This window comes from Myotis davidii, unplaced genomic scaffold, assembly GCF_000327345.1.
Source record: "Myotis davidii unplaced genomic scaffold, ASM32734v1 scaffold125, whole genome shotgun sequence".
In the NCBI taxonomy this organism is placed as follows: Eukaryota; Metazoa; Chordata; class Mammalia; order Chiroptera; family Vespertilionidae; genus Myotis; species Myotis davidii.
In genome coordinates, this window is record NW_006299390.1 from 764,001 (window position 1) to 776,245 (window position 12,245).

General features: G+C 41.4%; 1 protein-coding gene and 1 long non-coding RNA gene across 3 annotated transcripts in view; one reads left to right on the forward strand and one right to left on the reverse strand.

The window, feature by feature from the left end:
- The window catches only part of CBLL1 (Cbl proto-oncogene like 1, E3 ubiquitin protein ligase), a 17,661-nt gene extending 16,760 nt beyond the window's left edge, over positions 1-901 (reverse strand). Inside the window, exon 1 of one of the 2 annotated variants that reach the window (XM_015571250.1) lies at positions 570-901. In XM_015571250.1, coding sequence (XP_015426736.1) covers positions 570-618 — 49 coding nt within the window. In that variant the 5' untranslated portion in view covers positions 619-901. The remainder of the gene's footprint in view (positions 1-569) is intronic. The other variant, XM_015571249.1, reaches the window with a different exon arrangement.
- Positions 1-11,821, forward strand: part of LOC102775197 — an 11,956-nt gene extending 135 nt beyond the window's left edge. Inside the window, exons 2-3 of the long non-coding RNA XR_436242.2 lie at positions 916-1,120; positions 11,638-11,821. This is a non-coding gene — a long non-coding RNA (uncharacterized LOC102775197). The remainder of the gene's footprint in view (positions 1-915; positions 1,121-11,637) is intronic.
- Positions 11,822-12,245: the final 424 nt, after the last annotated feature.

Consider the following 12,245-nt stretch of genomic DNA (forward strand, 5'->3'; position numbering starts at 1 on the left):
CCCTTGAGCCACCAGGCCCACTGCGCAGGCTCGGCCGTTGGGCTGGCCCCGCCCCGCCCCTTGGGCGGAGCAACGGTTAGGAATCCCCCGGGGTCCTGGAGCGCCTGTCTCCTCCCCCAGGTCGGGGAAGAGTGTAAACACGCGCGCTTTGCACGGCGTCCTCCGCGGGGAGGTCGCTGCCCCGGGGATGGCTGCGCTGCGTGCCGCGCGCAGCTGGAGAGAAAGGCTCCAAGCTTACTGTCTAAAGGCCGCTTTGTCGTGAGAAGCTGCACAGACCCGGTTCCCACCTCTTAACGTTCCTAACCATTGCAACACATTCGTAATGCGCGACTGGAATTCATTTTCCAGCGAAAAACGCTCGCGCCGCTAGGAAGCCCCCGAGCGCGCATCCTAAGGACCGGACGCGGGCTCGGGCTCAGGCTAAAGGCGCGTGCAGCGCAGCCGCCCCGGGGACACCCCGCAGTGAGTGCGGGTGGCGGTGGGGGCAGCGTGTCGGGCTGGCGGGAAGGGAGAGGCTGAAAAGGAAAGGCCTGAACAGAGGAAGAGAGAGTTGCCACAACTGGCAGTACCTAGTTCCAGCTCTTGGTCCCGGGGGCTGACGGTGGCCGCCGCTTTCATGGTTCTCGGCCAGAACAAAGGGCAGCGCCGACGCGCGGCTCCCGGGGAACTTGAGCGCAGCCTCCACCTCGCGGGCCCGGCTTATGGGTGCCCGCTCCCTGCTCCAGCCCTGGGCACCTGCTGCCCTTGAGCGAGCAGAAAGGAAGGAGCACAATTAGTGGGAAACACAAGCTGGGGAGTCGAGGGATTTGGGTTCTATTCGTGTCCTCCCTTGGTGACGACATCGTTCCTGGGCTATGCACGCTTTCGGTGCCGGGGTTCCTAGGTAAAGAGGAGGTGATGTCGGCCTCTTTACAGAAATGCTTTCCGTGGCCGGGAACTCCGAAGAGCGTGTGTGCAGCAGTGAGCTCGATCGGTGCGGTTAGCAACAGCCTCCAATGACAACAGGACCAGCGCTCTACCACTCCACTCTGCCTGCAGCTTGATGAACAAGTTCAGTACACTCACAAGGAACGGCAATGAGGAACCAAAGTTACCTCTGCCTACAGGTAACTTTTAAAATGTAAGTTTCTGAATTACTAAGTGGTTTTCCAGATGCTTTCAATGTCTGGGCTTATTTTTTGTGTTGGAGATGATGCAGACCTGATGTGATCAGACATTTCACCAATTTGAGGTATAAAAGAAGGGAGTTTTCACCGAGAAAGAGCCCTTTTTATTTTTTTCTATTCTCATAGTTAGCCTATAGGCCATGCTTCAGATGGATGCAAATCCAGATTCTGAATAATATCACTGTCTGCTGATGCTAATATTTAAAGAATTACAATGAAAAAGAACCTTCAAACTGTATTTTACATAAGCAGTAAATCAGAAGTTTTGTCAGCCTTGTATGGTCCATCAAGTTACGAAAGTTTACTAAGGGAAGACTCACTTATTTTAGATTCCCTGTAGATAAAATGTTAGATAAACATTTGTTGACAACTTGATTTGGCATCTGTTGTTTTCACGCATCTGTGCTTTATATTCATTTCTCCCTTAATTCTAGTTGCCTCACTTACCAGTACAGTAATAGTGAGACAAAGTATTCTCTTTACCTAAATTGATAAGTGAAACTATATACAGACTTATATTTTACTACTACACCCTGGTATCAATTGTTGGTGACCTGCATGCTGCAATCGGTCGCAGTTGCTTTATTGAAAGTTGACATTCACATTTATTTTATAGCAGGGTACTATCCTAAGCTTTCAAAAACAAAACATCATCATGATAGACAATCTGAAGCACTGAGGTGCATATTTTCATCTTAGTGACAGACCTGACATCTTATGAATTACAAGCCAGTGTTCTTCAGGATGTTTTGCTAGCTTTCCTTTCATGTAGCACTATTTATGCCAGGATTAATTTATGATGGCATCAGAGATCTTGTTTTCCCAAGAACTTGTTCAGAACTCCTCAATACACCGTCAGGACATTCACCTTCATCTCCTTAATGCTGTTTCAGTTGTGTCACTTTGTAGTGTCTAAGACTGCAGAAGGTAAGAACTGTATAAATAAAAGTCCCTAACTCAGGTAACCACACAGGCTAGCATTTATAGAAATAATTAAAAACATAATTAAATTCTGTGTGTTTTGAGGGAATGCAGTGCTACCTACATTCAGAGAAAATGGGGAGCAGTAGGACTGAGGATAGTTACGTAAGCTTTATGGGGAGATTTAAGCTGAGCCTTGGTTAACAGGATTTAAAGAGGAGAGCACTGAAGGAGGCATCTCAAACAGGAGAGAGTAACAGCACAGGAAAGCTGTTACAGCTTCTATAGAGGACATCGATCAGCTTGAGTTGTACTGCTGACCCATGCTTTGAAGTACTGAAAAATAGAAGAAGGTAGAATTGTAAAGAACCTTGAAAAGTAAGATTTCAAACTAACAGTTAAGGAACATATGAACAAATTCTAGCATGATATATAAATGACATAATTTTGAGCGATATATTAAAAAGCAATGAGCAAATCTTAAATGGGGCGGGGGGAGTGAATTAATACTGTTAGATGTAAGAGAAAAACAATTGACTGAAAAGCCAGAGTTCCCTTCATTTTGTTTACGTAATGTATCACGTTTATTGATTTGCAGATACTATACAAGCCTTGCATCCTGGAATAAATCCCACTTGGCCATGGTATATCATCTCTTTAATGTATTGCTAGATCTGATTTGCTAATATTCTATTGAGGGATACAGGCCTGTAACTTTCTTTGTAGTTTCTTTGTCTGGTCTTGGAATTAGAATAATGCTGGCTTGTAAAAGACCTTGGAAGTCTTCCCTCCTCTTGAATTTTTGTAGTAGGTTGAGAAGGATAGGTATTAGTTCTTCTTGGAATGTTTGATAAAACTCACTTGTGAAGCCATTTGTTGCAGGACTTTTGTTTGTTTGCTGGGAGTCTTGATTTCTGCTTCCATTTCATTAGTTGTTATCAGCCTGTTCAGGTTTTCTGATTCTTCTTGATTGAGTTTTGGAAGATTGTTTGTTTCAAGGAATTTGTCCATTTCACCCAGGTTGTCCAGTTTGTTGTCATACAGTTGTTCATACTATTTTCTTACAATCCTTTGTATTTCTGTGACATCAGTTGTTACTTCTCTTTCATTTCTGATTTTATTTATATGGGTCTTCTCTCTTTGTTTCTTAGTGAGTGTGGTGGAAGGTTCATCATTGATCTTTTATATTGTTCTTTTAGTCTCTATGTCATTATTTCCACTCTGATCTTTATTAATTCCTTCCGTCTACTCACTCTGGACTTTTCCTGTTGTTCCCTTTCTAATTCTTTTAGTTGTAGGGTTAGATTGTTTATTTGAGATTTTTCTTGTTTCTTAAGGTAGGTCTCTATTGCTATGAACTTCCTTCTCAGGACTCCTTTTACTGTGTCCAATAGATTTTGGGTTCTTTTGTGCTCATTTTCATTTATTTCCAGGAAGTTTTTATTTCTTCACTGATCTCTTTGTTAACCCATTCATTGTTTAATAACATGCTAGTTAGCCTCCAGGTGTTTGAATGTTTTTTAATTTTCTAATTGTAGTTGATTCCTAGTTTTAGACCAATGTGATCAGAGAAGATGCTTGATATGATTTCAGTCTTCAGGAATTTATTAAGACTTACGTTGTGTCCTAACACATGTGGTTTATCTTCAAGAATGCTCCATGTGTGCTTGAGAAGAATGTATATTCTGCTCCTTTGGGATGAAATGTTCTGTAAATATCAATTATATTCATCTGATCCAATGTAGTGTTTAAGGTTGCTCTTCCCTGTAGATTTTTTTTGTCTGGAAGATCTCTCCATTGACATCAGTGGAGTGTTAAAATCCCCTACTGTGGCCCTAACTGGTTTGGCTCAGTGGATAGAGTGTCAGCCTGCGGACTCAAGGGTCCCAGGTTCGATTCCAGTCAAGGGCATGTACCTTGGTTGCAGGCACATCCCCAGTGGGAGGTGTGCAGGAGGCAGCTGATCGATGTTTCTCTCTCATTGATGTTTCTAACTATCCCTCTCCCTTCATCTCTGTAAAAAATCAATAAAATATATATTTTTAAAAATCCCTACTGTGATTATATTGTTGTGATCTCTCAGTGTCCATATGTCCATGAATATTTTCTTCATATATTTAGCACTCCTATGTTGGGTACATATGTATATAAGAGTCATATCCTCTTGTTGGACCAATCCCTTTAGTGTTATGTAGTGACCTTTTCTGTCTCTTGTTATGGCCTTAAGATTCTCTCTTTGTCTTTAACCTTTGGTATTTTAATTATGATGTGTCTTGGTGTGTGTGTCTTCTTGATTGGGACTCTCTGTGCTTCCTGAATTTGTGTGCCTTTTTCCTTCACTAGGTTAGGGAAGTTTTCAGCCATTATTTCTTCAAACAGGTACGCTGTGCCTTGCTTACTCTCATCTTCTTCTGGTACCCCTGTTATGTGGATGTTGCCACTTTTTAAAATATATATATTTTTATTGATTTCCGAGAGAACGGGTATTGTAGCTGAGATAACCCTCAAGCTTCTCACCTGTCATGTGTGGGTTCTGGGGCCAGTCCTTTCTGCATCTCCACCCTTCTTACCAGTATCTATGTGGCTTCTTCTGTAAATCCTTATACTTCATTTCAGCTAACTTTCAGTTGGTTATTCAAGTTGATTGCTCTATAATTTAGCTGTAAATCCAGTTTGGAACTGGAGCAGGTGAGTGTAGCTTCCACCTATTCTGCAGCCATCTTGGATTCTCCCCAAAATGATTTCTTGATAGTAGATTTAATACCTATCTGTCCCTCTGTTGAGGAAAATACCAGGCATGGATTTGTGATTCCCATCTTAAACCTACCTATTGAACAAGACACTTGTTCATATGCCACTTTCTCCATCAAGCCTTCTCTAACTCATTCTTGCAACAAGTAATATATATAGTAGAGAAAGAGCTTTGGAATTAAGCAGAACTGGGTTCAAATGTCAGCTTTTTCTGTGTGATAATTTGTCAATTACTTAAGCTTAATTTTTGTATCAATAAAATGGGGATAATGATAACTTTCCTTACAAAGTTGTCCTGATGATCAAAGGCAATGATGTCTCTAAAAGCTCTTTATTGCTTGCCAAATAACAGGCTTTTAATAAATGTTTATTTGCTTCATTCTTCTTAGTAATTATTGCTCCTTAAGAACATCCAGGCACTATGTTTCTCTTAAGACATAACACTCTATTTCATATTGTGACAATATACTTATTCTATCTACTGTACAAGACAAGCTCCTTGAGGATAGTGTTCATTGGCCATCCATCTATATATATAATAAAAGCCTAAGCGATCATTACGACTGGTTGACCAGTCTCTATGATGCACACTTTTTAGCAGATGGTGCTCACAAAATACTTGACTTACTGAAGAATATCATCAGAGATACTAGTAATATGGCCCTATCAAAATAAAAATTTAACTTTTGCTCACAAATAAATGTGGAAAATGAATAAAAGCTCACAATAAAAAATAGCTAATTGGCCTACCAGCGTGGCTTAGTGGTTGAGTGTTGACCTATGAACCAGGAGGTCATGGTTCAATTCCTGCCTGATCAGGGCATATGCCTGAATTGTGGGCTCTATCCCCAGTGTGGGGTATACAGGAGGTGATGGATCAGTGATGTTTCTATTTCTCGCTCCCTCTCCCTTCCTCTCTGAAGTCAATAAATATATATATTTTTTTAAAAAACAAAAAACTAGCTAATTAGCCCTGGCTGGTGTGGATCAGTTGGTTGGAGCATTGTCCCATTAACTGAAAGGTGGCAGGTTCAATTCCTGATCAGGGCACATAGTTGGGTGCAAGTGGGAGGCAGACAATCATTGTTTCTCACATCAATTCATTCTCTCTCTCTCTCTCTCTCTCTCTCTCTTTCCCAGTTCCGCTCTCTAAAATAATTTTTTAAAGCTACTTATGATAGGAGGGCACTGACCACTAGGATTATAAAGAATTAGTGACCATTTATTACACCAATATTCAGAGTTCACTAGATAAAATGAGAAAAGATTATCTAATGCCAGAAGATAACAGCCAACATCTTCAAACAGAAGAAACTCAAGCAGCATGGCATGTCTGAGCTTTTCTTGAGGGGGAAAAAAACCCTACAGTGTGTGTGTGTTTATACATATACAACAGTGAAATCCAGGCAATTAGAAGAGAAATTAAAATTTTAAAATAAGAGTGAATAACCGTGGTAAATAATTTATTCAACAAGTACTTATTAGTGCCACATACTCTTCTAGTCATTTTAATATATCAGTGAACAGAGCAAATAACTCATCTTGCATCTGTGAAACTTACATTCTTGTGAAATATAACTGGTTTAGATATATAACTTTATCAATACTAAGCAATTATGGTTACAGAACAAAATGTGAACAATATAAACCTGAACAAAATAAATATGCAACGAAAAACTATGAGAGGTGACAGAAAGCACGTGAGTATTTTTCATGGGTTGTCTACCTTTAATGTCTAAAATTAATAAGTTTAAAGTATTAATAACTCCTGAAAGATTTTCATAATTTCTTAACCTAGAAAGAGTTCTTACAAAGTAATATTCCTCATATTAAAGAAAAATATTCTTACCTCTTGTTCTTTTGTTATATCAAATTCAAGTAAAATGAATTAAAATTAGACTATTTCTATTAAAATAGCATCTATCATAGAGCATTGTACTAAACTATCGATAGAATTGACTCAGTGTTTTATGTTAATGAAGGGCTCTGGAATTTTAACTCTGAGTGACCTTAGGCAACTCAAGGTTTCCTTGTCTCACTTAACATATTCTGCACAATAGTGATAGTTGTTCCCACCTCCTAGTGTTGTTTTGGAGGTTAAGTTAGACAATGAATTTAAATAGATTAACATGACATCTAACACAATGCCTAATAAATAATAAGCACTTAATGAATATTAGTCACCTTCTTCATCTTGGTCACCAGGCAGAGAAAAAATCCTGGACTCAAAGCTGTTTAGGAGATGATGTCCACTAGGTGGCACCAGCTCCCACTTAATACGGTATCCTGTATTCCACCAGAAGTTTGGAAGTCATTTGAAGAGGCAGAAATAGAACTGCAGTGGTAACAAGACAATGTGCATATATAGATATAAATATATGTGACCCACAAACTAAGTATTTGATCCACAATAATTACCAAAAGCATATCTAAAACAATTACAAGTCAAACGTGTTCTGGTTTGATTCCCAGACCGGAGGAGATTTCTCTGCAGAGACTTTGAGAAGCCCTCCTGTTCAGCATTGGGTGTGGTGGCGTGATGCTTGGTCAGGTTTGACTAACAACTGGGGCTTTTGTTTCCCAGAAATGTGTTCCTCCAGCTTTGTTTTGCTGAGCAGGGTGTGCCTTGGAGAAGGCCCTGTGGAAGGCTAGAGATTTTTGTGTGCTATGGGAGGAAACTTGCAGGGATGGACAAAGAAACAGCTGACAGAGAGACAGAAACTTGGTTCAAAGTGCAGAAAAGTTCAGATAGGGAGGGGTTTTAGCAAGTTTTTTATGTGGTAAGGAAAAGCAATAGTGTTTTTGCTATTAGATAGGCTTTTCTGACATCTGAGAAAATGATCTTAAGATAGAGCAGGAACAGAACGGGTTGGACATTTCAATACTTCTTTTTACTTTTCTTTCTTGTCATCCATTTCTATTCTCCCTAAATCTTCAAATAAAATCTTCTTTAGCCCAGCCAGCATGGTTCAGTGGTTGAACCAGGAGGTCACGGTTTGATTCCCAGTCAGGGCGCATGCCAGGGTTGTGGGCTAGATCCCCACTGTGAGGCATACAGAAGGCAGCCAATCAATGATTCTCTCTCATCATTGATGTTTCTATCTCTCCCTCTCCCTTCTTTTCTAAAACCAATAAAAAAAAATACATAAAGCAAAAAGTCTCCCTTTTTCTAAAATCAATAAAAAAATATTTTTAAAAAAATCTTGTTTAAAATATGTTCTGTTGTAGGGAGTTACAGGAGAAGTTTGTGTCCATCTTTGGGCTGGATTATTACACCAATTGGAACCAAATTACTGAAGTAAGATGATGAAGTGTGTGAAATGTGATACTTAGAAATACTTAGAAAAATCAGATAAAAGCCTGGAAATCCTACAATTTCACAGGATGGAAGACTTTGTCATTTGGTATTAAAGGACAGGGTAGTTCCAGAAGACTGGCCATGTTAACACACTAGTCCAGAGAAGGCCTAGGGGCTGCAGGTGGATCCAGAACAGGGAGTAGTTGATAGACAAAGCATAACGTCCAAAGTGAAGCGGTGATGGAACAAACGTGGAGCAGAATTAAGTTGGTTAAGAGGAGAAATTGAAAAGAACAATTACTTCTGAGCTTTCTGTTTAGAAAGAAAATAATGGCCAGTACCAAGCCCATTCCTTCAGCTTCCTATCCCCCACCCCAACCTATCCTTACTTCTTTGCTATCCCAGAGGAAAGGGCATTCTTTGTCTTATATGTGCTAACTTTGCTCTTGTCTGCACACCATCAGTTATCTATTCCCTCCCATACATGTTCCATTCTTTCATTACAGGTTCTATTCTCATGAAATATATATATATAAAAGTTGAAGTTGCTACCTTTTAAAACAAAACAAAACTCTCTCGTCATTTTGCATCTTGTAATTATTGTCCTGTTCTTTTTTCCCTTCGCAACCACGCTTCTAGAAAGAGCAGTCTCCCTGGCTACACTTCCTCTCTTCTCTTCCTATTCCCTCCCTGCACTCTGGCCATTTTGCCAATACGCAACTGGAAACGGCCCCACTGAGGTTACCAGTGAACTTCTCCATGTTAAAATCCTGTGATTTTCAGCCTCAATCTAAGCTCTCTGCAGCATGTGCAAGTGTTAATGTTTATTCAGTAATTATTGAGCACCTACTTTGTGTTTGACACCGTTCTAGGCACTTACTATGTGTTTGACACTGTCCTAGGCACTGTGACATATAGATAGAGGAGGTCCTGCCTCAAAGGTGTAGCCAGGTTATGACATCAGACTAAACTGGCCTGGGGCCAGAGCAAGGGAGATGCTGAGCCCCACAGCTTTGGTGGGGCAGCAAGCACTTATAAAAATGCCAACCTTTGATTAGCTTCCCTGCTTGCACTGCAACTGAATTTCAGACCGCTTGCTCAAATGTTACATCATATTATTAACAACTCTGCTACCAACATACTATCTTACAATTGTTGAAAATGTAATACTTTAGGAGGAAATGACCACTCCTTACGCTCCTAAACTCCACCTCTCCCCCAGTTAAGCTTTCCTTATATCCTCTTGTAGCTTTTTTGTAGTGGGGTGGAGACCCACAGTGTACTTTCAAGGGCCCTCTCACAGATCCCTTCCCCCTTCCACCCTGTAAAGACACAGTGAAAATGCATCTGCTGTGAGCCAGAACGTAGATCCTCACTAGGTACCCAGTCTGTCAGAGCCATAGTCTGACTTTCCAGCCTCCGTAACTGTGAAAAATAAATGTTTGTTGTGTAAAAGCCACTGAGCTTATGGCATTTTTTAAATAGCAGCCTGAATGGACCAAGACAAGCACCCATGGCACCAGGTGGGGATGGAGAACTGCTTTACATAGTGTGATCAAAGAAGGCCTCTTTGGGAAGATGACATTTAAGCTGAGACTTACAAAGAGTTAATTGTTAGAAAACTTGGGGGAAAGCCTGCCAGGCAGAAAGAAGAGTAAATGCAAAGGCACTGAAGGACTTGGGATGTTGGAGTCATGAAAGAACACCCGTGTCCTGAAGCTTTGTCATGTGACAGTGTTCAGAAAGGCCACCCAAGGGAGAGGAACTGACAACAGAAGGGGCAGGATCCAGAGCACAAGGACGGGTTTGCTTTGATCAGAGCAGAAACACAGCGTTTAAAGCTCTTTTCCCATAGTTTTAACAATTGCACTCTCTTAATTCTCCCCCTTCCTCCCTGTCCCTCTTCAGTCTCCTTTTTAGAACCCCTCCCCTTAATTTTGGTTGTCAGCAGGGTTCTGTCCACAACTGCCTTCTAATTATTCTCTCCACATTTTCTTATCCCTGACCACCAGGCTGGACCACTCTTGGGCTTCACACTCTCATATCCAACTGTAGATATGCATTTAGTCTCCCAGATTAAATCTCCAGCCCAGGCCTGCCCTCTGACTTTCTGATTTAACTACTTATTTGACACTCCACTTAGATGGAAGCATCTTGACTTTGACATATCTGAACTCGGGATTTTTTAAGTCCACCTCCCCCAACATACAAAACACAACATGAATGGAACCAGGGCAGGCAGAGGGGTTTGCTTATTGGTGGCCCAAGTTCCACCTCTGTTCATAATTTCAGCCCCATTCTTTGATATAGACTTGAAGGTTTTTTTATGTTTTATTTTTTAAAATTGATTTTAGAGAGGGAGGGAGGGAGCGAGAGAGAGAATGAATCATCAACATGAGAGAGAAACACCAATGGGTTGACTCCCACATGTGCAGCCTTTTGGTGTATGGAAGAGCACTCCAATCAACTGAGCCACACCAGCCAGTACTGATGTTTTTAATTTTTAAATTTAAATTTTTTGTTGAAAGTATTACATATGTCTCCTTTTCCCCCAATTGACCTCTCCCCAGCCACTCCTCCCCTCCCCCCCACATCTGTCAGAATGGCTATCATCAACAAATCAACAAACGTGTACTGGTGAGGATGTAGAATAAAAGGAACCCTCATGCACTGCTGGTGGGAATGCAGACTGGTTCAGCCACTGGGGAAAGCAGTATGGCATTTCCTAAAGAAATTAAAAATGGAACTCCCATTTGACCCAGTAATCCCACTTCTAGGAATATATCCCAAGAAATCAGAAACACCAATCAGAAAGGATATATACACCCCTATGTTCATAGCAGCACAATTTACAATAGCTAAGATTTGGAAACAGCTCAAGTGCCTGTCAGCAGATGAATGGATTAAAATACTGTGGTACATCTACACAATGGAATACTACGTGGTTGTAAAAAGAAAGAACTCTTACTATTCAAAACAGCATGGATGGACCTAGAGAGCATTGTGTAAGTGAAATAAGCTAGTCAGAGAAGGATAAGTATATGTGATTTCACTTATTTGTGGAGTATAATGAACAACCTAAACTGATGAACAAAAATAGATCTGGAAACATAGAAACATTGAACAGACTGTCAAATCTCAGAGGGAAGGCAGCTGAGGGGGAGGGGGGATAAGAGAGTAACCAAAGGACTTGTATGCATGCATATAAGCATAACGATGGACACGGACAGTAGGGGGTGAGGGCATGACTTTTTTTTTATGTAAAATAGCATTGTAAACATGGGAGCTTACCAATACTTTCAGCACTCCTTTCTGACCTAGACATTTGAGAGGACTTTGTCCACATCCTTGAAGTTAGGCATGGCTATGGCATTTACTTTAGCCTCTGAAATATGAGTGAAAGTTACACATATTGCTTCTGGATGGAAACATCTAAGAGAAGGCACACAATTCTCCTTGTTACCTTTTTTTTTTTTTTTTTTTTTACTTTCTTTATTCCAGGTTATCATTTGTTGAGGTGTACATGTCTAAGATAAAAGAGCCTGGAATGCTGAGCCATCATGTGGAAGAAAACTGCCCAGAGAGTCATTAGACCTACAGCAAACCCTGAGCAAGGAAGAAAATAGAAGAAAAAGTGCTGGAAGCTGGCCCATCCTTGCTGCTTGACACAGTCGCTGCAGGGAAGAAACATCTGCACAGCGTATGTTTCAAGGGACCTGGCATACTGTTCTTAATATGTTTGCTCCCCTTCTTAGCGCTATGTGTTCTACCCAGGGCCACCTCCCCGAGAAAGGTTGTTTCACCAGGTGGGGATGTTTCCCTGAAGTTGGGGATTGATGGGACTGGGGATGTGAATGAATCAGTAAAACCCCCTAGTGTTACTGCCTTTCTCCGCTTCCACCTTTTCTCCTATCCCCGCCAAGTGGAGGCCCCCTCCAGGGCGGGGAGGACCGGGACTGGGAGTGAATTCCCCTAACTCCTTCACCCTCTCCCTGCACCTGGCCCCCTTGTGAGGAGCACCCGGCCCGCCCAGTGTGTGAAGACCAGGGCCCCGGCCAGGCGCCGCCACCGCCACGGCCGCAATGGCCAGCTCCCAGAAGGCCCTGAGG